General features: G+C 37.7%; 1 protein-coding gene across 1 annotated transcript in view; it reads right to left on the bottom strand.

The window, feature by feature from the left end:
• Positions 1-3,600: 3,600 nt before the first annotated feature.
• RAB7A (RAB7A, member RAS oncogene family) overlaps positions 3,601-27,849 on the bottom strand; it is a 64,611-nt gene continuing 40,362 nt past the window's right edge. The window contains exons 2-6 of the mRNA XM_044669191.1: positions 13,440-13,500; positions 10,258-10,384; positions 7,647-7,865; positions 6,424-6,552; positions 3,601-4,987 (exon numbers count right to left, since the gene is read on the bottom strand). Coding sequence (XP_044525126.1) covers positions 4,892-4,987; positions 6,424-6,552; positions 7,647-7,865; positions 10,258-10,384; positions 13,440-13,492 — 624 coding nt within the window. The 5' untranslated portion in view covers positions 13,493-13,500 and the 3' untranslated portion in view covers positions 3,601-4,891. The remainder of the gene's footprint in view (positions 4,988-6,423; positions 6,553-7,646; positions 7,866-10,257; positions 10,385-13,439; positions 13,501-27,849) is intronic.

Below are 27,849 nucleotides of genomic sequence, written 5' to 3'. Positions count from 1 at the left end.
AGTTGCAATATAGTTTCAATTTCAGAGCATTGAGAAAGGACTAGAATATGGAATTTAAATAAAATTGAGCACGTCCAGAGGGAAGATGGAAGGTTCTAGAAACTATCAGACAGGGAAGGACAAAAGGGAATGGTGGGTGCAGCAAGGTGGCTCTGTGGATTGAAACCCAGGCTCAGATTCTAAATGGCAACATTTAGACTGGAGAATAAAGGTGTGGAAGGGAGTTAAGAGACATTTTTTAGATTCTATGGTGTTGCTGCCAGTGGATATAGGTAGGACATAGTCTATGTAGCTTGAGAAGGCACAGCTAGGACCAAGAGAGGAAGTTCCAGGGACATAGATTACAGAAAGTTCTTTTGATTCTATTAATCATCAGGGTAGTTCAATAGTAGCCCATAGTTCAATAGCATATGATAGTAAGCTTCCCATTCACTGGAGGTATTCAAGAGGCTAAAAAACAGCAAAGGTTAAATGACCACCAGTGAGTGGTCAATCTCCTTCCAACTTCAAGTTTAAGACCTGCAGTATACCAGAGTATTCAGAGAATTTTGTATGCAGGGGATTGAAAAACAAAACAAAACAAAACTGGAAAGAGTTTTGGCATATTAATGTAATAGAATTCTCTCTTATCCCCATATTGTACTGGGATTGTACTTTCATGATGTGAGGGGGCAGGAGAAAGAGCTTCCTTTATCAATGCAGATGACACCTCTCACTCTTTCAAGCTGCCAGGAACACTAATTTGGCTCGGGGGGACAGAGTCAGGTGTCAGAGGTGGATCTAAATTTTATTGAATCCCAGCCCAGCTCTATGTGAACTATGTAACACTGCCTGCCTCTTGGAATTTCACTCTTCCACTTAAAACAGTGAGGAGTTCAGAGAAACATGGGAAGATTTATGAAGATTCAGAACACAAAGGTTCTCCTTTCCTCATTTTGAATTTGAGAAATTCTTTTGAAAAAGACTACAGCAATCTACCCTTGGACACAGCCACTTAACTCCCCGCTACCTAGCCCTTACTGCTCTGCTGCCTTGGAACCAATATACAGTAATGATTCTAAAACAGAAGGTAAGGGTTTAAAAGAAAAAGAAAGGACTATAGTATTAAAACACACCAAAAAAGTGATCCATGTGGCCTAAATGCCTTCTTTGTGCCTCAATTAGTTCCACTTTGACTTTCCTTGATTTCTCTGCATAGGTACTCCCCTCCAAATAAACACATAATTATGGGATGGAATGTAAGGTTTTTTAAGCCCCCCCACTCCAATTGCATCACTAGTAATGGTCATTAGCATTCACAGTCACCTACTGGAACATGCCAGTCTGCCCATTCTGTGTGCCTTCTCAGAAACCTACCATCTGGGATGCCAGGTGGCCTGGTATTTTATGATAGATACTATTATATTTGTAATTTAGAGACAAGTAGAGGGTACAGTGCATGGAGTGCTGCACCTAGAGGCAGTGATATCCCTAAATTCAAATCCAGTCTCAGAACCACAAACTCCCAGTAATATTTGTTCATAAAACTTGAAGTCAAACAAGCCTTCAGTCCTCATAAGGTAGGGTTAACTAAAATCCACCAGATCTGTTAGAATGTAACAATATGAGAATAAAAATCATATTATTTCATTGGGGTTTATGTTCGATCATCTAGACCAGTGATGGGCAAACTAGAGCCTGCGGGCAAGATGCGGTCCCCTGAAATATTCTATCCAGCTGCGGGGCATTATTCCTAATCTGATGAATACAATGAGTAGGATACAATCCAATGAAACTTCGAAAGAGTTACCTTAGAAACAGACTGACAGATGAGCATTTCCTTTCCTTTGGCCCCCTCTTTAAAAACTTTGCCCATCATTGCTCTAGACCAACCCTCTCTTAGACTGAAACCAGCAGATATAGCAATATTGCTCAAACTGTTTTTGAAATAGCATGTCTTTTGAGGGGAGGATGGGAAAAGAAAAGTGGTAGAAATCCTGTTTTCAGGTATTGGAAAGATGGAGAGGATACAGGTCATTTGAAGGATTTTCAATAACCATCCAAAGACAGAAAGTCTGGGTCTGATTCTATGTGGGGCAGAACCATGTGTCCCCTTCAACCGAACAACCCTTAACAAAAGGATTTATGGACCTCTCTAAGAGATGAGAAATGGAAAATTATGAAAAGTCTTCTTTTCCTTATGTCCAATCAATGGCAGAACATAACCACCCTCTCCATAAGTAAACATATGGTTGCCTCAAGATCTCCTAATCTAGAACACAACAGAGCTGTTACAGCAAAGGAAAGCATGAAGAATCGATGTGCTGAACAAACAGCACATTCAAGTTGCCCCAAGCAGGCTTCAGAACTCTCCCAACTGATTGAGTGCTAGAAGGTTAGTATGTGATAAGCTGTTAACATGTCAATCCAAAGCAAGAAATTCAAATTATAAAGAACAAGATAAATGAAATGGATAATAATTATATGATGAAAAGAGGGTGAAGAAGTGATTTGACAATCACAGATGTGTACAGAAAACATCCAGTATAAGGCTAGGAATAGACTTGTAAATGAACCAGTGTTTTAAAGGAAAGACACTAAGAGCACAGGTGTCTACAGACAAACAGAGCAAAGACCAGGTAATTGAAGGCAAGTAGTTACTGATGCAATAAGATTTGACTATTTGTGGACCTGCGGCCCAAACAGAAAAAGGACTTACTCTAAAGACTTTAAGTCTCAACCTGGGATAAGAAGGTGGACTGTTAGGAGACAACTTTAATCTTGCTTTAGCCTTATGGTATACATGATATACATTATTTAATTTTATCTTCACAACAACCCTTTGACTTATTCAAGGTTATTCAGGATATTAACAATTTTGAGAACACTCTCAAGGGTAAGTGATGGAGCTGAGAAATCACAATCTTATATTTCTTCCATTACTTCTACACTTCAATTTTCATAGCACTGTAATGCTAGAAGGCTGAGAAGCAGAAGGGGGACAACTAGAACGTTAGATTTTAAGTTATGAATCTAAATTAAGGGAATGCTAGGGATAAGTCTGTCACATAGTATATCTCCAAATTCCCCATCTACTGTATTTTCTTGAGAAGTCTCATGGACACAATCCAAATATTAAGTGAGTGACCTAGACTAGCAGATCAGAATAAAAAGAGATTCCACTAAACATGTTAGATAATAGGAAAGGCAACACTTGTCAGTGAACATTAGGCAGTGGCAGGAAACTAGGACCCCAAGCTAAGCCAGCAATGGGATACACCATTTCATTATAGCCCATGGAGGCAGAGACCTCAGATCTGTGCTCAGCTATAACCAATATTTTGGCATGAGGCTGAATTACTAGGAAGATTAATAGCACTTCCTATAATGTACTATTTCCACATCAGCCTAAAAATAAGTAACTTTTTTAGGGTGGGGTAGGAAGGGGAAGGAGATGAGAAGACCCTTTGTGTGTCTAAGTATCTAGATAGACTAACTGCAAAGCCCTACAATCCTTTAGCTTGTTAAATTGCTCATGCTTAGCTGAAGTGATTTTTATTAGCTACTTAGACCAGAGGTGGGGGTGGGTGAGGGAAATAAAGACAGGGAGAAACAAGATGATCATTGTTCTTGTTAAATTTTATTGGCATCACGTTCATCTCTTTACAGAAGAACTCAGCCCACACCCTAGAATGTAGACCTCTGGAAAATAGGGAGAAGTGCTCCATGTAAGCAAGCTACAATGCAGGAACAGATACTAGGGAGGGGAGCTAAACTGTAAATTTCTCCATACCAAAGAAACAGTAATATGGGCAATACTGGGGCAGGAGAGGGAGGAGGAACAAAGTTTTCTAGCCTAAGAATACCACAACCCAGAAAGGAGCGCCTTCTAGAACAAAGGTAAAATCACTAGAACAGATCTGTAGATTTTCCTTTTTTACTTTTGTAGAATGCTGATTCAGTGGAGGTTTTAAAATGTGGAGCAGGGAAAAAAACAGGAAGAATTTTAAGACCTGCAAATTGTCTCCATTAATCCATTGCACACATTAATATATTACGCAAATCACCCTTTTGAAAATTTAGACACAGAAAGGTAACTAGATAATACCCCCCTCCCCCCACAAGGAGATGAAAAGCTTTTTGGCTCTTAAGTCTTCAATAAAAAGGCTTACATAATTCTCGCTTCTACTGTACAGAATACTGCCTCTAGCTGGACTTCAAAATTCTGTATTGCTAGTACTCTGCAATCCAGAACAAAGTTCTCCCCTCATCCTACATACCTGCTTTACAGGACTTAAACACGTAATCCAAGAATTTCTTACACTAATTTATACATTTTAATTGGTTGCATATATTAACATGTACTATAAGATTTTTCTCCTAAGAAGCATTACATAATAAATGGATACTGTAAAAAGATCTGATTAGTTAAAAGTAACAAGCATTAACAGATACATACAAAACTCCACCTAGTTAAACTGGGTGTGAGCTTGCAATGAACTATGGGTAACCAGCCTTCCCAGGTGCAGCCTTCACAAGGAGGAGGAAAAAAATAAGACAGTTTAAAAAACCAGGTAACTAATTATACACAGATTAACTGTCAACAGTTTTTCTCCATTGGACAAGTGGAAATGTATCCAATGTCAAGCCCACATCAGAACTAACTCTTTCCACAAATGAACAGTCCTGTTAGCAGACAGAACAGCTGATGTGGAGGGGCTGACGCCCATGGAGCTGTGTACAGAAATGGGATCGTGTCTGCTTGTGGCAGATTTGGGTGACGTTTTTGGCAGCTGGAAATGGGAGAATTGATTTCTTGTTTGTTTTGAATAGGAGAGGGGGCTTGTGTCTGAAGGCCTAAGTGTGATATTGGTTTGTGAAGGGCTCTGTGCTCTACCCGCCCGCCACCTCTTCAGCAGCTGCAGCTTTCGGCAGAGGCCTTTGCTCGGTCGTTCTTGTCCAGCTTGATGGGCTCTGGAAATTCGTTGTACAACTCCACCTCTGTCTCCTGCATGGGACAAAGGAGGAGAAAGGCGATGGGAAAGCAGCCAAATTAGAGTGAGGGAAATACACCAAAGGAAGCTTCTTTTCAGGAACCTGCCCTCAGTAAACCATCACAAGGCAACTGAGATGCTAACAGTGATGACGGCTTCTGTGCGGTTCTTACCGGGTGTCTAGAAGTGATGCTGCTCTTCTACACTAATAGCACTTTTCACTTTATGTATTCTCATCTGTGAATGCTGTCTGTCTTCCCCAAGAAATTCTTAGATTTCTGAGAGTAAGGGGTCATTAAACAATTCTATTTGCCCCCACTGGAGAGATGACCAAACAGGACACTAAGAATGCACTCTCCCTCCTCCTTACCCTCTCTACCAACCTCCTATCCTCAGCCCAGATAAAGATAACACACACCCACTGTAATACTCTTGGGAAAAGGGGCACAGTGCAGGATGGGAGTCCAGGAAAGGTCTTATGGAGGAGAAGATAGGAATGTAATAGGTGGGAGGGAGAAGGGGAACAAAAGCTTTAGTGCCAAGCCAAGGAGCTTGTACTTGGTGCTCACCAGGAGCTCTTCAGTTATGTTACAGACACTTTAGACATTCTGGTGAAACCCAATGATCCTTTAGCACAGGCATCTGCAACCTTTTTGGCCATGAGAGCCATAAATGCCACATTTTTTAAAATGTAATTTCGTGAGAGCCGTACAGTGCTCACAGTGTGGCTCCTGTAACAGCACCTGAAAAAAAATTGACTTTATGGCTCCTGCAAAAAGAGCCAGATATGGCTCGAGAGCCATATGTTGCCAACCCCTGCTTTAACAGAAGAGAGAGAGAGAGAGAGAGAGAGAGAGAGAGAGAGAGAGAGAGAGAGAGAGTGTGTGTGTGTGTGTGTGTGTGTGTGTGTGTGTTTAATTCACAATTTAAGGATATATTACAGTTCAGCTAGAGGTTAGTGAAAATAAAGCTGTCATTCTGTGGAGAGAAAAGAAATGGAAGGCAAGGAGGTAAGGGGTTATTGCAATGAAATGGGTGACAGATAGTGAGTAGAAACAGGAGAGACTTGGCTACTAACTGCATAGTGGGAGTGAGAAGGTTATACTCTAGTAGAGTAAATCCAACTATTTGTGATGCCCAGGGGGCATCCAAGTGGGGAGTCTATCTAAACTTTTGTATCTTCCACCTCCATCTATAACAGTATTCCAATTTATTGGGTCAAGTAATGAAGTCAAAATTTGTTCTCAGTGCACTACTATACTCTAATGTGCTAGATGAAACGTTCTCGATAAACTGTTAACAAGCAATCAGAATAAAATTAGTGAGATTTTGTTTTATGGACTGGAATGCTACATCAAGCATTTTGTATAGAAAAGACCAAGAATGCCAATTCCCAGGTGGATCAGTGATTAGAACACTAGAGGGAGACAAATCATTCCCTGAGACTTACCTGTTTAAGTGCATTTCGTGCAATGGTTTGGAAAGCCTGCTCCACATTGATGGCTTCCTTGGCACTGGTCTCAAAGTATGGGATGTTATTTTTGCTGTAGCACCAGGCCTGTGCTCGTTTTGTGGCAACCTGTCAGAGGGAAAGACAAGTTCTAAAAGAGGCTTTGGTTTTCATCATAAATTGATGTATATTTAAGAGATTAAAATATAAGCTCAATACATAATGTATATGTATATGCATGTATGAGGGAAGAGGCAGTGAGGGGGAGAGAGTCAGAGAAAGCACAACCATCAAATCTTCTATGTTGAGATCACTTAACTTTTAGAGCCCCCTAGTTTTCTAGGGTGCATGGAAGAATGTTAGCAGAAGTAAAGTTTATGACTTTAATGAGTTGTTATTATGATATTTTAATAAGTTATATTAGATGCAAAAGATATTTTACACAGACTTTACACCCAGGTGCTACCATTTATCTAGCAGCCTTCATTTCCTTGGGTCATTGGAGTCAGACAGCTCTAACAGGAAGCTGAGCAGGTCTGGGGGTCTGTTTCCTGCCCACCAATGTAATTTCGGGGTCACCATAGATGCATCCCAAAGCTCCAGAGTTACCATACTCTACTGTCATTGCCTCATTGGAAAAGAAAGTTTCCTCTAATTAGGAGTGGAAGGAGACACTAAATCCAAGATCAAAGCAGGAATAGAACTGGTCAAAAACAGAAAAGCTCGACATTCCTTGGGTATAATTATCAAGTCTACTCTTTTTTTTCCCCTTGAACTGACCCTTGATTGAGACAATTACTACCATTTCCCTGATGGTTTTAATGAACCAACAGCAAGAATGGGGTCATATCCAAGAATCCTACTTTTCTTTAGTGTTAGTGCTTTTGCATTTGCACCATGTTCTAAGAAGAAAGGCTGTGGCTCTTCCCTAGGCAGGTTCTTGCAAAAGCTCAACTACTAGACATGTGAGGAAACGGGGAGCCAGAGTATCACAATTTCCTTGTAAACTGCACACTGTCCCTGTTTCCCACTTCATTAAAGTAGAAAAGGTGAAACTCAAAGACTTTTCAGTGTTTTGAACATGAAGTCCTGTATGGGTCTTGCTGCCTTAGGAAATTCCTCTAATCGACATGCTTGCTATATACATTTCACATGGTATATTTTCAGATTTAAAAATTAAGGCTTTCTCCATTTTCTAAGTGAGAAATGGGCACATGACTTACTTGTCTGTTTTCTAGGTCAATCTTGTTTCCCAATACAACAAAGGGGAAGTTTTCGGGATCCCTGGGACTGGCTTGGATGAGAAATTCATCTCTCCAGCTGTCAAGAGTTTTGAATGTGTTAGGGGCAGTCACATCAAAGACCAGGACGCAGCAGTCTGCTCCTCTGTAGAAGGCCACGCCGAGGGATTGAAATCGTTCTTGCCCTGCTGTGTCCCAGATCTTTGGGAGACAAAGGGTTATTATTCATCAGTCTGATAGGCCATTGTACAGTACAAACAGTTGGGGCACAAAAGAAAGAAGAATACGAAATGACTACTGTTGCTATTACCATCACACAGAAAAAATTGATGTTGGCCCTAGGATTAAGAACTTCAAACCAGAAAAATGGATATGCAACATTTGCGAATGTAATGGTCCTAAGGGGGAGAGATTTGAGGGGTAGAAGAGAAAATGGAAACTTTTTTTTAAGAAGTCAGTGGAATGCAATAACCCAGTTCAAGTAGCTCAATGCTCAGCACATGTTATCAGCCAGCTAAAGCACAAGATGCATGATAATTCTTTCTCCAGAAAGAAGCAAAATCTATACAACAGAAATCACCATACGTAGCTCATTAGGAAGGGAGCAGCTATTAAGCTGGGCACAGTCATGCTTCATTGATGAAAAGAAAAAACAGGTTTAGATATAAAGTTTATAGCTGTGCTTTATCAGGCAAAAGCAACTGTGCATTTTTATGGAATACCTATGGACAGCCTCCTAATAGTCTCTCATCTACCCTATCATGCCAGAATGCCTAGCAGGCTTACAACCACACAAAAGGATGTGATTCAACTTCTTATGCTGCTTGTTATACCACTAAAATAGGAATTGGATAAAATTATGAAATTTCTCTATTATTCCAGAAGCAACATAATCCCAAGTTAAGAAACCAGATATATCTATACCCATTTCTTTGGAAAGTACAGAATATTTCATTTTCAAACTTAGGGAGGAATGCTCCATTAAGAATTCTGGTGAGCAGAAAATGGGGTTATAGGTAGGATAATTATTTACCATTAAGAGGGATTTTGAACCAATAGAGACATGGCTTTCACATAAGACTTTTAGATACAGTCTATTGGGTTATTACCTTGCCAAAAAAAAAAAATCATTACTAGGTTACTTTGCCACATATTTACCAAACACCTATTATAGGCAATTATGTTGTAGACAAATGAGTTTAATGAAAACTGAAGTATAATAATGGTCAGCACCAGCCCTACATATGTTATTTCAAACTAGTCCAACAAACCTAGACCTGAAAGGTCCTCAGCACACACCATTAGGCCTTTAAAAAAGCCACAATGATCTCAATCAGAGCTGGAAAGACTTCATAGTTCACTAAAAGTTAGTATGTTCTGAGAAGAATGAGAAGATATATAGCATCAAACTACATACTGGTTCATCTGACACATCTGGCTTATTACCACTAGCCAGGGGACCCTCCTAACCACTAGTAGCAGGTCAATAACAGTTATAGAATACAGCTAATTCAACAGCAATGAAGTGGGAAATTTTCAAGCAGGAAAGGCAGAAGCAGCAGCTTAAAGGGTTCAGTATAAAAGTGTCAAGGAAAAAATACCCAGCATAATTTATAAGCCTTCCAGACTAGCCCGTCATAACATTCTAAGGAATGAGGGTAGATTTCTTACAGAGGTAAAGAACTAGTAGCTCTATACTGGCTTTTGTACACAGATAATAATTCATTATCTTCTTTGGAAATCAATCCTCTATCCCACAATGTAACATATTCTAGCAGTTATGTATAGGTCATCTTCGGGGTAGAGGAAGAAGAAATCAAGAGCAGAGAACTAGAAGGCTCTTGCAACAGTTAAGGCACATGGTAATTGGGTAGATCTGATATTACCAATAACAAACCTTTAAGATTTGATGTGAAGATTTTGAAGGAAGAAAGCCTAGAATCACTTCAAAAAGGAGAACTATGTGGAAACTTGAGAAAAATTGTGAAATGGTGATTCTCCAGGTAGTTGGATGAGAAAGAGATATTTTTACAATGTAAAAGAACTTAGAACCAGGTTATAAAGTGATGGGAAATATGTGTAAAATAGACCTATCATTCCATCACAATGTGTTTTTAAGGCATTCTTATAACCTAATCTAACCTTGTCATGGAAAATGGTGTAGTTAGGTGACCCTAATCAATGCTGAAGTTGGCCTAGTCTAGATTTGTTGACAAACTCCCAAATAAGAAAATCATCTACCCTTAGCTTTCTACTCTTGGAAATTTGTTGTCTAATTGTTAACTACATAGATTCTTTCTAGAGGGAATGAAAGGTCTTGGATCTGGTCCCTTAAAAACACTTTCAAGTTAAACTAGATCTTTTAGAAACACTAGAAGTAAAATATTGTGCCCAGCATCTTTGGTGTTAGTTTACATAAAGATATAAAGGTTGATGGAACTTTTGTATCATTGATCATCTCTTCTGGGAGTGAGATTTGAAAAATCAAGAGGGATTGCTCTTAATTTTTACTACTCACAGGCATGAGTAGGAAAGGGTAGAGCTCAATAGGAGCTACATCACTAACGGCTAATAATACTGGAAGTTGCTTTACCTGCATTGTCACTAGTCTGTCATCCACCATCACTTCCTTCGTCAGAAAGTCTGCTCCTATTGTTGCTTTGTACTGATTACTGAATTTCTTGTTCACATACTGGTTCATGAGTGAGGTCTTACCCACCCTAAAATGGGAGAAAAACCATAAATAAGAACTGACTTGTGAAATGGGGTAGAAAAGAAACTACAGATTTACATCTATAGATTACTCACAGACTATGCTTTAAGTCCCTCCCCACAACTTTTTTTTTTTTAAAATCAGAAAGTACTCCTAGAATTACTTAAGTGTCCAAGTACTTGCTCCTGCCCTTCAATAGCTACCCCAACTTCCCAAGAGTTCAGGATCTTCAGAACTTGCAAATGCACTCAAGGGACTCTTCTTAATGGTTAGACCTAGCTTAGGGAGAATACAAGAACCATAGTTCAATGTTTTCTTGTCTATTTTAAAGCAAGCATAAGGAACTGCTATTCCAAAAATACACATTCAGTTCTCAATGTTTCTCAAGTAAATGATTCATGTATTCAGTTTACTGAAGCTGCAGCAGGAGAGACTACTGGCTGAGAACTGGCTCTTATGGTAGATCAGAGTTGTGCTAGAAACCTTTATCTTCAAGAAGGAGAGAGAAAAAATATCAACCAATAACATTTATTAAGTGACTGTGTACCAGACCCTGTAGATGGAAAGAAGAAAGGTAGAGGGAGAGAAAGGAAGGAAAAGAAAAAGTCAGAGTACCTGCTCAAGGGGCTTACATTCCATCAATGAGGGGAAAAGAATTTTACACACACACACACACACACACTAAATTAGAGAAAGAGAGAGAGAGAGAGAGAGAGATTGAGTGTTTGAGCTTCAGCAGTTTGGGGGTTTGAGCAGAGTCACGAAGAAATCTATTAGGTGAAAAGGATGGGAGGAGTAGTCAGGGTAGCCAAGGAGATGGTGAGGAGGCCATATGTGAAGAAAAGGTCATTCTGGCTCTGCTGTGGCATAGGTGGAGGGAAGTTATAATGAGGCAGAAAGGGAGGTTGGAGATCAGTTTGTGAAAAGCTTTAAAGGTCAACCAGCATTTTATATTCAATCCTGGGGACACTAAGAAGCTTCCAGTGTTTGAGTAAAGAATATCAAACCTGTGCTTAAGAAAAATCACTCTTGCAGAAGATGGTGAGGGATAGGGAGACAACTTGAGGCAAGGAGATACTGCAATACTTTAAGCAAGAAGGGATGAGAATTTGGATTAAAGTAGCAGGTAGGTGAACAGTGAGAGGGGAATGGATGTGGCAAGTGAATGGATATGTGGGGTAAGGGAGAGTGAGGAGTGCAGGAGAATACAGAGATTACTAACTTGGAAGACTGGAAGAACGAGGGTGTTTTTGAAAGGAAAAGGAAGGCTGAGTTTGTGGTAGTTTGTGGATGAATACAAGGGGACTATTAGGGAGTAAGATGATTCCTATCTTACACAGGTTGGGTTTGAAATGTCTAATAGGCAGTTTGGTGATACAGGACTGAAGTTCAAGGAAGAATTGGAGTCAGATATTGGTTTTTTAGTTATTTGCATAAATAATTAAGCCCATTTGAGCAGATTTGGTCACTGAAAGAAGAGTGTCTAGTAAAGATTTTACACATTAAGAATACCCACTCTCAAACAATTACTATTTGTTTACAAAGAGTTAAGCTAACCAACAAAAAAAAAAAAAAAAAAAAAAAAAAAAAAAGGGAAAGAAATAACCTTTGATTTATAAACAGAGGATAAATTTAAAGTTGGAAAGAAGAGCTTTCTACCACCCAAGTAACCTCATTTAAAGATGAGAAACTGAGGCTTAAAGAGATTCAGTGATAGTCTCAACATCAAAGAGCCAGAACACAAACCTCAGTTTTATGGCTCAAAATCCAGCACAACTCACTACTCCTTTAACTAATGGTAGTCACTGATTTATCCTTGATTGCCTACAATGTGATTTTACCCTTTTACCCTTTCCTTTTGCTCGAACTCTGGCGAAGGACAAAGTAAATGGTGAATCAACAAGTTTTACCTCTGACTTTGGATCAAGAACCATTTTTCTGTAGCTACCTTACATAAAGAACATTCCCTATACTACTGAAAAGAACATGATTTAAAATAATTAGTTTTCTGATGACTGTCCCAAAGTCCTGGGTGTGTTAAAATCCAATCATAGCACTAGAATGAACTTCTTATTCTATAGATAAGGAAACTGAGATCCAGAGATAATGAATAGAAGTTAATTAATGTGAAAGAGAAAGCTTTCATGAAATAACATGAGAGAACATGAAAAAAGTCTTCTTGTCTTTCCACTTGGCCCAGTGTGGAAAGTGTTTTCAAACACTAAATCTGGTTATTGGTAGGACAGTACTATAACATGTGTCCAATGTTCTGATAAAAATAAACAGTCAACTTTGATACTCCTGGGGTTGATATCATCAGTCATAAAAGGAATGTTACCTACAGTGGAATTATAGTGAAAAGAACACTAACTTTGAAGGCTGAAGAATTTACACTACAAGACCACAGAAAAGTCATTTATCTCTTAATCTCAATTTTCTTTTCTTCAAATGGAGATAACAGGATCACTACAACACTAGGAAGCAGGCAGGTAGTATATTGTAAAGCACTATCAAGCATTATCATTCAAATAATTTTTTTAAAATTTTTATTATGTATTTGAACACTCAGTCTACAATAAGCAACAAATCCTTGAACTTGTCATGAACACTTTTGGTATAGCTTATGTTTTCTGAGTACTTTGGTGTTTTATTGTTCTTTTTTTCCTTCATCTCTCTCCCCTGCAACCTTGTGCCATACACTCACCCCAACTTCTTCTTTGTTACAAATAAGCTTAGTTAAGCAAAACTATTTTACACTTTTCACCATGCCTGAAGATGAATTTAAAAAATTGAAGTAGCTACTCAATTACTGGTATAAAGGCGAGCTATTGGTGCAGAATGAGACATACAGCTATAGTTTAAAAATCTTCTTTCCCCAAGTTATACTAAAGGAAAACCAGCCATTCCATTATTCAAACATGCAACTTTCAGAGTAGAATATAAGAAACTCCACAGAGTGTGGTGGCCTATCATGGATACATTAATGAGGTTAGCTGAAGATAAAAGCTATGACAACTGTTACCCATTTGGTAAAGAATTAGATAGTCTTAAAAAATGCTTACCCAGAATCTCCTAGGATGATAACTTTCAGCAACACTTTCTTCCTAGAGGTCATCTTTCAAGCTAAAAAAAAAGAAAGAAAATTAATATAAGCTTGATGGAAGCATAAATTTAAACTACTTAACATTATTAATGTCAAGAAGACCCAAAGATATTTTTATTCAATCCAAAGCAAAAACAGCATCCATTTTTGGTCAGGATCTATAATTTCAGTATGGGTTATTGCTGATATGTCTATAATTTATTTAGTCTTAAGAGAATTGGGTTGCCCTGGGCAAAAGTCAGTCAATAAGCATTTAAGTGACTACTATGTGCCAGACACTATGTTAAAGTGCTATGCAATTAAGTATTGGACAAAAAAACAATCCTTACAAAAAGGCTGACACTGTAGTTACTCTCAAGGAGCTCACAGCCTAATAGGGGAGACAACATGCAAACAACTATGTACAAATAACATTCAGGATAAATGGGGAGGTAGACTTGGAAGGTTAGAGAAAGATTAAAGAGGGCTAGAAAAGATTTCTTGCAGAAGGTGGGATTTTTCACTCAGACTTGAAGGAAGCTACGATCTATAAGTGAGAGGTAGGTCTTGCAACTAGGTTCTCCTGACTCCAAAGCCAGCCTCTTAATTACTAAGTTATGCTACTTCCCTTGTCCTTAGTCAAGGACAAATGTATTGAACTAAATTAAAGGAATGCCTGAAAAATGTTTACTGTAGAAATTTGAAATGTGAGCTTAAGACTAGAGTAAAATGGTTTTATGACCCAGCTATGTACTGTATGTACATACTGTGGATCCATAAGGCACAAATAAAGTTATACTTATAAATATTTTTTCCAACCCATTATCTCAAAATAACTAAGCCTGATAGATGAGGACATTAGAGATGTTAATTTGGAGATCTTGCCCACAATTAAGTGTAGAAATAATATTATCTGAGTTCTCTTTATAAAGACAGAGGACAGTACAAGTATTCCTTTAACATCATGGGAGGGAGGTTAGTGATGTAGAATTTCTGCGATCTAGAAAATCCACATAAAATGTTTTGTCTCTATCAGGGTTCTCTTCCATAGTTTCTATGATCCTGTCCACTGAGTAGCATGTGGAGCGTGCTTTAAATATCCTTTACTTCCCCTGAGAGATACTGTGTTGACTGGCATGTAGATGAAATCAATGACTTCAACATGTAACTCATGAGGTTCTGGGTGGCCAGGGGACTGTCTAGAAACTTTTAACACCTTTTAAAGGGCAATAATCCCTGCTGGGAAGGTATTTTCTAACCTGTGGCATAAAATATTGACAGAACCAGTCAAGGAAAAGTGCTTTAGTGGTTCATGCTTTCTAATTGAACATCCTTGTCCTTTTCTGTTTGTAGCCTCTCTCTTAAGTTTCTTCAAGGTTTCTGAAAACTCTTTAGCAGTCTCTTCATCAGCAGACATTGTCACTCCCATTACTTTTATATTACATAGGCTAAACCAGCCTTTGCTGGCTTGAAAATCCATAGGGGTAGCCTTTTCCCATTTATTTTCCTTTAAGAAGTCATAAAAGGGCGGCCGCTGGGTATCTCAGTGGATTGAGAGCCAGACCTAGAGATGGGAGGTTCTAAATCTGGCCTCAGACACTTCCCAGCTGTGTGATCTTGGGCAAGTCACTTAACCCCCAATGCCTAGCCCTTACCACTTTTCTGCCTTGGAGCCAATACACAGTATTGACTCCAGACCGAGGGGGAGGAGAAGTCATAAAAGGACTTAGCTTTTCCTTGTATGATGCCAGTTTATGGGGAATCTTGTGGTTTATTTAAATACCTTGTAGTTGCAGCAAAACCTTCTCTTTCCTCTAGATATGCCTAGGTAGATTCATTAATGCCATAATGGAGGCCAATTGCAGCGACCAGTTTGCCTGAAGGAAGCATATCTGATAATCCTACTTTTTTCTTCTATTTCATCACTTTTCTGTTTCTTAGAAGCACTTTCTAAACCACCAGGAACAATATGCTTGGGACCCATGATTTTAATAGTTTATGATGTTTAAACAACATGAGATTTGAGAGATTCAAGACATAAAGAATATCATGTGAGAGACTGCTATAAATGTGCTTGGCATCCCCAAACCAGAGTTTAGAATCACAGTTCTTTTATAATATCTGCATTTCTACCTTTGTGTATTGTTGTCCACTAGCTTTCACATTCTTTTCACAAACTTAACTTCTTATTTATTTTAACTTTTAAAAAGAAATTTTGTTTATTTATGGATTTAAAAGATAAAATATGCTGATACCGTACAATACTAAACATATGTTTTGTGCATTTCTGAGTTTCTAAACTTTTTTTTGGTGCTGTGTACTGGCCTTCATGTGTCATCTGTGGCTTCTGCAAAACTCCCATTTAATTTCTTATGTTGACTTGCAATGCAGAAAATTATGATATGGAAGGGATACCTGTATAGTTTGTAGAAATAAGATCCAGAACTTTTATCAAATGATCTCTGAAAGCAACATTCATTCTACATACAAGAGAAAATCACCTTTCATTCTACCTCAAAAAGGTACAGACCCTGACCCCCTCAAGTATGCTATGTTCTAGTTCTTTACATTCAGGTCAAATGGCCCAGAATTTAGGCTCTAATGTGGTACCACGGCACAGATGGACAAAGGGAACAGTTGACCCTTATTTGCCTCAGTAAAAAATTAGATATGATCACACTGCTCTGACTTTTCAGGCACCCAGGACTTACAGTCACTAAACGAATCAATCTAAGTTAAGACTAACAGAAACCTAACCAACCCTATCAGCAAGGCTGCAATAAGCACTTCCTACTCCAGTGTAGAAACAAGTGTTAGTAAACAGACAACAAGGCTTCCTATTATGTCCAACCTACATTTATATTTAATTATTAGAACAGGAGTTGCTCACCAAACAAGGCTGAGAACATCAGGGAATTTACCATCAGTGATGATTAACAGAGCTTGTATCCTGTGCTTCTCACTGAACTATATATGTTAGCTCAGTCTGATAAATGTTACTAAAGGCTGTGACTTCTATGAAATAGATAATATTTGAAAAAAAATTTGAGTTAAGAACACTTCCCATTCTCTATTAAACCGATCTCAGACAAAAAGAAGATGTGTAACCCTAGGCAAGTCACTCAACTAAGAACTTATGTCTCAGTTTTCTCATCTGTAAAATGGGGATAATATCACCTGAGGTCAAGAAGCTCTGAGTTAAAATCTGACTTTAGATACTAGCTGTGTGATCCTAGGGAAATCACAACTCTGTCTGTTCCAGTTGCTTCACTTGTAAAATGATGGTACTTAAAGCATACCTCCAAAGGTTGTTGTGAGAATCAAATGAGATATTTGTAAAATATCTTAGCACTTAGCACAGTGGTGCTATAAGTGTTAGTTATTGTTGTTGCTGCTATTAATTACAACCTTTAAGACTTTAGGGTTTTTAAGGCTCTTAAAAAATTTTTTTTAGCAAAAAATTTCTCAGAGGCAACTAGTTTGCTTAAGGTATAAAGCCAGGTCTAGAGGTGGAAGGTCCTGAGTTCAAATATGACTTGGGCTGTGTGACCCTGGGCAAGTCACTTAAATCCTACTGCTCAGCCCTTACTGCTTTTCTGCCTTGGAAACAACACTTAGAACTCTTAAGAGGAAGGCAAAGTTTTAAAATAATTAAATTATCATTATCTTTTGGTTTCTATATCATCATAGTTTTCAAAAGTGTCCCTCCCCGTCTCAATTCCCAGAGCAATTCTATGTAACAAATAATATTTTTAAAGACAAAAAAAGAAGGGATGGTGGGAGATTGGTATGGATCAGGACATTGAAAAAATTCTTTAAATATGTGCAAATGTGTCCCAGCTTTTGGGATAAAAATTCACTATCTGACAAAAACTGCTAGGAAAATTGGAAAGCAAGATAACAAAAATTAGATTTAGATCAATATCTCACACTCTATACCAGTGATGGTGAACCTATGGTACCAGGTGTCAAAGATGGCACACACAGAGCACACGCTGTGAGCATGTGTCCCATATCCCTCCCTCCCCCTGCACCCGTCCTTACTAGAAAGGCAGAGATACTTAGCAGAGCTGCTCCCTTCCCCCTCTCTACCGTGCCTGCAGACATTTTTTCACATTACCTGTCGCTCTGCCCAGCAGCCCGATGGGAGTTCCACATAGTAAGATGGGAGGCCCACAAGCAGCAGAGCTGGAGGGAAGCAGAGCTCTTGGGCCACTCCCCTCCCCCTTCTTCACCTGTATTGAGGGCATTTTTTCACTTTATCTGTCCCTCCACCCAGCAGTCCAATAGGAGTGCTTCCTTTCTCCCCTGTCTGGGGTAAGGGGGAGGATAGGGGGATGAGGTGGGTGGGGGAGAGAAGGGCACTCAGTCTGGGGTGGGGGGTGGGGCCTGGCACTCCAAATATAAAAGGTTTTCCATCATTGCCCTATACCAAGATAGGGTCAAAACAGGTATATGATTTAAACATAAAGTGTTATATTATAAGTAAATTATAGGAACATAAGACTAGTTTACCTATTAGATCTATGGAAAAGGGAAGAATTTATAACCAAACAAGACAGAGAACATTACAAGATGTAAAATTAATAGTTTATATTAAATTAAAAAGGTTTTATACAAATAAAACCAATCCAACCAAGATTAGAAGGGAAGCAACAAAACTGAGAAAAATATTTTATAACAAATTTCTCTGATAAAGGTATAATAATTTCTCAAGTACATAAAGAATTAAGTCAAATTTATAAGAATCCAAGTCATTCCCCATTTGATAAATGGTCAAAGGATCTGAATAGGCAGTTTTCAGATAAAGAAATCAAAGTTATCACTAATCATATGAAAAAATATCCTAAATCCCTCTTGATTAAAGAAACACAAATTAAAACAACTGAGGTACCACCCACCTTATATCTGTATCAGATTGGCCAATATAATAGTAAAGAAAAATAATAAATGTTGAAGAGAATGTTGCAAATTTGGGACATTAAATGCATTGCTGGAGTTGTGAATTGATTCAACCATTCTGGAGCACAATCTGGAATTATGCCCAAAGGGCTTTAAAAGAATGTATACCTTTTGATCCAGCAATACCACTACTAGGTTTGTATCCCAAAAAGATTAAAAAAAAAATTAGAAAGGACCTGTTAGTAAAAAAACATTTATAGCAGTGGTTTTTGTGGTGGCAAAGAATTAGAAACGAAAGGGATGTCCCTCAATTGGGGAATGGCTGAACAAAATGGTATCCAATATTGATGTGGTATATGATAGTGATAGACTACTATTGTGCTATAAGGAATGATTGATTTCAGAAAGAACTGGAAAGGCCCATGTGAACTGATGCATAGCGAAATAAGCAGAACCAGGAGAACATTATACAGAGTAATGGAAATATTGTACAATGACCAAATGTGATCGATTCGGCTACTAATAGCAATACAATTACCCAAACAATTCTGAGGGACTTCTGAAAAAGAATGCTATCTACCTCTAGAGAAAGAAGTGTTGGAGTATAAATGCAAATAAAAACATATGATTTATTAATTTGTTCATTTGGGTTATATAATTTGGGGTTTTGGTTTTATAAGATGTATTCACTTACAAAAATGAATAATATGGAAATGTATTTTGCTTGATAATACATATATTTTTAACTGAACTGCTTGTCAATTCTGGGAGAGGGAAGGAAGAAAGGAGGGAAACAACATGAATCATATAACTTTGGAAAACTTATGTGGAAATTTGTTGTTAAAATAAAGATAGAACATTAAAAAGATGTGCAATATGAAATGCCTATGACCTCATGTCTCTGCAACCCCAAACTGCTATCAAGCATTTTTGACAACTGTCTACTAGTCTCCAGAAATCTCTGATCTGGTCATTCACTTCATCAAATGTGATCCTTCAAGGTCTTCTATTTTTATAGTTAATAGTTATGAACATCTCCAAGCAATTTCCACTGTGCTATTTATTAGGCCTTCTTTCTCATCTTTTAATGCCCAAGTCATTGTCCAAGATACAATGCTCTTCAATTTTGATTTTTCTTAGTAGGTACTTACTTATTTGTCCACCACTTGACTCAATCAAAGACTGCCTTTGTTCGAGATGACACTATTTCAAAACTCTTCCCTGCCTGTATTTACTAAACAGTTAATGGCAGATAAAGAGAAAAATTGATGTTTTAAAGAATTTTTAAGGCATTATAATACAATCTTCTCATTATCCTATGACTTGCAGAGAATAGGTTAAATACAAAGACTGGAAATATTCTGCCAACAGTTATCTTTGAATTATAAGCACGAGTCCAACACTCAGTTTAATCCTACTCTTATCCTTAATAGTTAATCATGTCAAGTACACTTGAACAATGATAGCTTTCTAACCTTAATATTTACCTATGAAATGAGGAAAAGCAGTGTGCTAATCTTAACTCCTACCCATGTGTTCTGATAGTCAATTAAACTAAGTTGTCAAAGGATATGAATAATTATCAAAAGAACTGAAAACTCCTAACAACTCAAAAAAAGACTGCTCTGAATAGCTAATAAGATAAATTAAAATATAAATATTTTGAGAAGTTTCACCTCCCAACTAGAGATGCCTATGTGAGGCATACACCCCAAGACTTGATGACAAGACAGCCTCAAAGACACCTTAAGACTTTTTACAACAGTACTATTTCAAACAGTGAACTGGCAACATAAGTAGATGCTCATCCATTGAGTAAATGCTAAATAAACTGGTATGTGAACATAACAAAACATTGTTTTAAGAATCAATGAGCATGGTGAAGACAAAAGCATAGAAGACATGCCAGCCAACTACTTAAAAGACCCAAGAAAAGAAAGTTCCTACCATCCATATCCTTGGTATTAGCAATGATTCCACATTGATATTCTACTGACATTAAAAAGGAGGCATTACTATCTGCTGCCACTGCATCCTAAGGAACACGGACTTTCCCATATGACTTGTAGCTGAAACCTTCCATCTTGGGATAGGATATGAGCTCTCCAAGAGCAGGCACTGTCTTAACTTTTCTATTGGAATCCTTGGCACATAGCTTAGTATTTTGTACACAGTAAATGCCTAATAAATGCTTCATGCATGTGGAAGAGAATTAAAATAGTAAAGTAAGCAGAAACAGGAAAAACATACACAAAGATGACAATTTGCATGGAAAGGACGTGTGGTATATGAATGCAATGGAATACCACTGCATTATAAGAAATGATGCATGTGATACAGAAGCATGGAAAAATCTGTATGAACTCATGCAGAGTGAAGTAGAGCTAAAGAAAATATGGTGTCAACAATGTAAATGGAAAAAATGACCGAATAAATATAAATAAAATAAATATAAATAAAATAAATAGTAACTAATAAATGAGATACTGACTAATAAAAATAAAAAGTAACTATAACAAAATTATAAAGAACAAGTGGGACTTAAGATATGAGAGATAACCTCCAATCTACCCTTTGGTGGAGGTAGGGGGTCCCTACAGGTATCATGCCTTGCAAATTTTTTAATTTTCAATAGAGCAACTTGTTATGCTATTACGTAAGATATTATGGTGAGCTACAAAACAGAAACAATAAAAATTTATTTTAAAATAACTGTGTATTGTGAAATTAATGACCAGTTTGGCCCCCAAAGAGCTATGAGAAGGTAGCTTTCTTCCTTCTTTGAAGAGAGGAATTGTGGCTATTTCATACTACTTGTGTGAACTTAGTTATAAAAGAGGTCTTGCGGGCATGGGGGAAGGAATACATGAGGAAATATTAGTGATGTAAAAACAAAATATTAATAAAAACACATAAATAATGACTATAAACACTTCTTAGTCAATAAGCTAACATTCATTAAGCACCTAAGGGTTCCTTGAGAGCTCAGTCTTCTGGAGGAGACAACATACAAACTATGTACAAATGGGACAGTCTTGGAGGGGAAATAGAAGAAGGCAAGACTTTAGCTGCAGAAGCCAGGGAGTGATGAGGACAAAGAGCATTTCCAGGCATTTGGGCCAGCCAAAGGACCTAGGAGTAAGGCGGTCTGTATCAACAGGTATGTGAAAGGGAGAGGCAGCAAAAGAAGACCAGGGAGGAGATAAAGGGCTTAATAAGCTATCAGATTTCACATCTGGTCCTAATGGTAAACAGCACCATTGGCATTGGGGAGTGGGAGTGATTCAGTCAGCTCTCCATTTTAGATCAATTTGACTGGTGAGTGATAGATTTGAAGGCAAGGAGACCAACTGAAGGCTACTTGCAACAGTCTCCACCTGAAGTGATAATGATCAGTGACTGCATCAAGGCTGGGGCAGTGTCAGAGTAAGGGGAGATGTAGAAAAGAAATGTTACCAAGATGCACTTGACCCCTGACTAGATTGAGGGGGTGCGGAGGTGGGAGGTGGGTTTGAAAAGTCAAGGACAACCTATTTGCAAGCCTGGGTAAGTAGGAAGATGGACAGTAAAAGGGAAGATAGGAAGAAGGATGGTTTGAAGATGAGTAAAGTTTTAGGCTTCTCTGGTTTAATTTCTATGGAATATCCGACTCAAGATTATTTACAGGCAGTTGGAAACTTTAAGGCTGGACAATTAAATCTGAAAAGTCACCAGCAAAGAAGATAACTGGAACCATGACAACAAATGAAAAAGTATAGAAGGAAAAGAGAAGAGAGCCCAGGACAGAATGATTAGCAACTTTTTTTTTTTTAAATAAAAAGATGATATTCTCTTGAGCTCTTATTAGACTGTAATCTTTTGGTGGTTTGATTTGTATGGCATTAACTACATATATTAACACTGGCAGTATTGTTAGTTTTATTATGCTGGCAGAGCCAGCCCACTCATGAGCAATTAATATTTCTCTAATTATTCAAGTCTATATTGCTATAAAGTGTAACTAGTTGTATTTATATAGTTCTTCCATGTGCCTGGTAGGTAGACTTCCTAATCTTGTTTATGTTCTGTATTTAATGAAACCTCTTTTTATTTCTTCCTGCTGATTTCTATTGGTAATATTCAAAAAAGTTTTCAATTTGTGAGGGTTTATTTTACATCTTTGTTTTTTACATTCTTTGTTGAAGTTACTGTTCCAATTAATTTTAGGTTACTCTTTTAGGTGATTATCATCTTCAAAAAACGAAAATTCTTTTACTTTACTTGTTTTGTTCTTGTAGCTAGTAGCACTTATAAACCCATGTCTATGATAATGGACATTCTTGCTTTACCTCTCATCTTTTTGGAAAGGTCTCAAGTATACTCCATTACATTACCCCAGTTTGAAATAGATACTCTTTTTCAGCTGGTCCCTGGGCGTCCCTAAAATTCTGTTCTGGTTCTCCACTTCATTCCTTTACCAGCTCCCATGAGTTCAATTATCTTTTGAAGTTAATTCCCATATCTATGTATACAAGCTTTCATCGTGCATTCTAGACATACAATGTCAAGTGTAAGGCATCTATCTGGATGTTTCCCAGGAATGCCATAAACTCATTGCTTCAAACTAAACTCCTTTCTCCCCTGAACCTATCTCTCATCAAAACTTTCCCATTTTCTGTTAAGAAGTAGTGGTACCATCTTATTAGTCACCTAGGTTTGCAACTCCGATTGAAGTTCTGCTTCATTTCTCACATCTTCTCAGCTATAAAATTTTACCCCATCTCCTCACTTAAGACAACTACTATATCTTCAAGTTCATTCGATCACTCCCCTGGACTACTGCAATAGCCTGGTCTCTCTGCCTCCTACTTTTCCTGTTCCAATCCAAACTCTCAACATAGCTGCCAAAACAATATTCCTTACAACTGACCAGTCCACTATCAAAAATCTTTAGTGGCTCCCCATTGCCTCAAATCCTCAGCCCAACACAAAGTCTCCAACAATACAGATTCTACTTTCCATTTCAAATTTAGGTGATATTCCTATTCTTCTTGCACTCTGCTCCAAACTTCCTGGAGAAATTTCTATCTACTGCTTCCATGCCCTCCCTCATGCCTCACTTATTTGTCCCCCCTCTTCACTCCTACATTTCAGCATAACTTAGGCCCTAGACCTCCAACAGGATGCCTTTGCTTACATATTGATGGTGCTATTCACCATTCATCATCAGTGTTTTCTTATATAATTTGTTTATTTTATCCACATACATACTGTATCTCTCTTTCCCTTCTACTGAAAGAACCCCTTGAGGTCTAGGACTGTTTCACTCATATTGTGTCCTGTACAAAGTGAATACTTAATAAGTAAGTGGTTGTTAAAATTGAACTGAACTTTAAAAAAACTTGATTGTTTCCCAATTGTTTACAATAAAGGTCCCAAGGATCTCCACATGTCTAGCCCCTATCCACTTATGTTCCAGCTAACCTAATTCATAAGCAAACATGTATAAGTGAAAACAGGAATGCATGAGACTCCATGAGAAATGTTGTATTTATTGTTCTTTCTGTGACTAATCAAATTCTAATTCAGTGATTCAAATGTCACCTTTCCAATGAGTTTCCCCTAACCAGCTGGCCATCATCTCTTGCCTCTGATCATTTGGTCAAGGCAGTTGGCCATTCTGTCCCTCCATATACCTTCCCCCACCTCCTTATATCACAGGATTTCTAGTCAATATTACTCTTGGTTTTTCAGAGCATGCATGCAGGGAATTATTTTAAGTTCCTGGGATACACAAAGAGCTTATAATTTAATTGAGGCATAAAATATAAGATACAAGGTAGAACATAACCTGTCAAACACGTGATCAGGATAAGTGCTAAGAAAGGTCAGGAATGAGCTATTATTGGGGTCATCTGGTAAACTCAATGACAGGAAAAGAACTATAATCCTATGATTTTTTTAGCTCTACCTTGAAAAATAAAGTTATAAGTAAGTTTTAAATTTCTATTTTCTCAGCTAAAATAAACTGGGCTGGAAGAATTTTTCCTAGAGCTCAATTTTGCTGAATTGAGGAATACAATGGCATCTTGAAAATCTTATAAGACAGAATGTAGGAGTAATGGAGGTCGGAGGGGTAAATTCCTAAAACCAGAAAACAGGTACTAAATAATTAAAATTCACTTTCCCCTCCATATGGCCTGTAGTTTTGTCCTGGTCTTTGGCCATTCATTAGTTTGATTCTTATACTCTTCCTAAATAGGTGGTATTGCATAGTAAGAATGTATAGTTTCATTATGAGGCGACAGATTTAAATTTGGAAGAGCAGTAACTGCTTCCTAGCAAGTCACTTAACCCCCATTGCCTAGCCCAGTGATGGTAAATCTATGGCACAGCTGCCAAAGATGGAGAGCAGTTTTGGTTGAATGATGATGTCAGGAACCAGTGTCAAGGGGGAGGGAGTGTGAAGATGGAATTAACTCTCCCCTATTTTTTCTTTAGATTTTAGCCAACAGGTATGTATACACCCCTACTTAATCCTTAAGTTGGGGGGGAAGGGGAGTGTCTATGACCCATATGTGCTAGTGAGTAACAAATCAAAAATAAATGACTGCCCCTGGGCAGTCCGAAGCAAAGTTAAAGCTGCCATTGGTCCATGTAAAAGTGGAAGGCACAGGAAGTGATGCAAAGAATTGTCTTTAAAAATGGTGGTAACTTCCTGTGACCAGTTTTTTCCCCCTTTGAACTTGGCCTTGGAGGAGCTCAGGCTTGAGACCTCAGACTGCTTCCCTTTGAACTGTCACATGTGTGAGTAAGTGAGCTGACTCCCTTTCCTAGTTTTTTCTGGAACGACTAGCTTCCAGAGAGGCCTCTCATTTTGGGGAAGGCCTCGTGGCTAAAATCCTTGTTTAATTTACCTCTGGGCTCCCCCTTTGCTGGGGCCTCTGAAACCCTGCATGGTTCAAACAAGGCCAGAATAATTATCTCTCTCTTGTTTTCCTTACTTTCACTCTCTCTATTTGTAAATAAACTACCATAAAAGTCATTCTGACTTGAGTAATTAATTTTGGCGACCACACTCAGTCCAACCATAATTTTTACCCTTTACAGGAGAGAGAGAGAGACAGAGACAGAGACATAGAGAGAAGGAAATGGAAGTACCTATTATAGACATTCTTCTCAAGGAGTTTAGCTACAACAGGGACAAATGTTATGGGACAATAACTAATGGGGACAGTTTGAAAGTGAGAAGAAGCAGCCATTAGACAGGGAGAGAGTGGGACTAATAGAGGAAACAATCTGCTGGAGAAGATAGATTACAAGATATTTTATTTTCAACTTTTTGCTGTCCTTCCAATTTCATCTTGAAATGCTTTGGGAATAATTTGACTTAAATATTTGTTTAAAAATTCTGTAGTAGGGGCAGCTGGCTAGCTCAGTGGATTGAGAGTCAGGCCTAGAGACAGGAGGTCCTAGGTTCAAATCCAGCCTCAGACACTTCCCAGCTGTATGACCCTGGGCAAGTCACTTGACCCCCACTGCCTACCCTTACCACTCCTAAGAGCCAATACACAGAAGTTAAGGGCCCCCAAAAATAAATAAATGAATGAATGAATGAATGAATAAATGAATAAATAAATAAAGATAGGAATTCTGTAGAAGATGATAATCCACCTTCCGCATTACTAATTAAAATAAATTTCATTTGTTTCCTCCAAGCACTGCAATGATTGTTGATGTGTTTTTAAAGAAGGAACATTAGAGGTCACTTCAGAATTCAGACTGATGATGATGATGATCCAGTTTAACTGCAGTAACTTCTGCAGAAGAAATCATTCCTCATTCCAGGAGAAGAAACTATTTGGGAACAGAAAGCTCAGTTTTTTCCAGCTTATAACAATAAGGGGAAGAGTGAGTTAGTGTTTTTCCTTTCTCATGATGATCCTATTTTTTTAATGTATCATAACTAATAATTTTTAAACACCAACATTTGCCTTTGAATTTATATCTTTAGTAGCTGAAAAGATTGTCTTAGGGTTTGCTTTTGTTTTTGCCTCAGTTGTATGCCAAAACCAGACATAATTAAACCAATATTTCACTTCCAAATGACACAGAAGGTGTAGGTTTAGGGGAAGGAGAGAATGTGGAAGAGAAAAAAAATTAATTTATAAAAAATTTTAGTAGCAAAATCCATTTTCATAACTTTGTGAATAAAGTTATATGCTATATGGTAGAAGTAAATAGGTGTTCCTTGTTTGGTGATTTTAAATCAAATACATCTTAGTTAAAAGAAAGGGAGATAAGGACAAAAACAATATCCAGAATAGACAACATGCTATTAGTCTAAATATAGTTAATCCTTAATGTAAACTACATCCCCAAAGTGAGAGTTTCTGAAAGGAAAAATAGATATGCACTGAAAAAATAAATGCACAAAGTTTCAAATATATAGATAGATGATTTCTAAGATCTCTTCCAGGCATAGAACTATGATTCTATGACCTTATATGTGCTACATGCAGGCTTCAGGATGGAAGAGGGGAAGAAGCAGTCAAGGTATGATTAAAAATTCTATACTCATTTTTTGTATCATAAGATAGGGTCACAGAAGTAAGGTAGTCAAGGGTGATATGAAATGTCAGAAGTAATAAGTTAAGACTGAGAGAAGAGGAATGGTTATATTGAAACTATAATATTATATAACTACTTATCTAGTGAGCAAAAGTTGGAAAGTGATATGCTCAAGGATTGGAGGAATAGCTAAACTGTGTATATGAATATAACTGAGCCATTAAGAATGACAAAAGATGGATACAGATAGAAACTGGACCTTTATTATGTTTACCTAGAGGATTTTACATATAGAAACTTTGAACATGATTTCAAATCTGGCCTTAGCTACACGACTAGGGTAAGCAATTTAACCAGGTTGAGAGGTCTGTAAAACGGGGATGATCATTATCACCTAACTCCCAGGACTGTTGTGAGAATAAAATATTATTTTTAACACACTTTACAAACCTCATGGCACTATATAATGCTAGTTATCATATTCTGACTCAAGAGTTCTTAAATCTTTCAAAGTTGTTTTTACAATTTTGTTTTTATTGTACAAATTGTTCTCATGTTTACTTAACTGCATTAGTTCATACAATTCATCTTGGGCTTCATTCAAATTATCCCCTTAATAATTTCTTATGGAACAATAGTGTCTGATTAGTAATATACATAATTTGTTCGGTTGTTTCACAACTGATAGATACCCCTTTATTTTCCCTCTGTGTGACACACACACACACACACACACACACACACACACACACACACACATATTCTTTCCCCCTTTCTTTGGTCTCTTTGGAGTATACAAGACCAATGGTGATATTGCTGGCTACCACTGATATCCTAACATCAGCAGCTTCACTCCCCACAAATAAGGTACTCTTTTAAAAACAGGCAATGTTGCTAATGAAACAGGATTAACACTGTACTTCAGCAAATAAGTAGAA

The sequence above is a fragment of the Gracilinanus agilis genome, chromosome 1 (assembly GCF_016433145.1).
Source record: "Gracilinanus agilis isolate LMUSP501 chromosome 1, AgileGrace, whole genome shotgun sequence".
In the NCBI taxonomy this organism is placed as follows: domain Eukaryota; kingdom Metazoa; phylum Chordata; class Mammalia; order Didelphimorphia; family Didelphidae; genus Gracilinanus; species Gracilinanus agilis.
The sequence above is the reverse complement of the archived record's forward strand: the minus strand, read 5'-3'. Positions and strand labels throughout refer to the sequence as shown.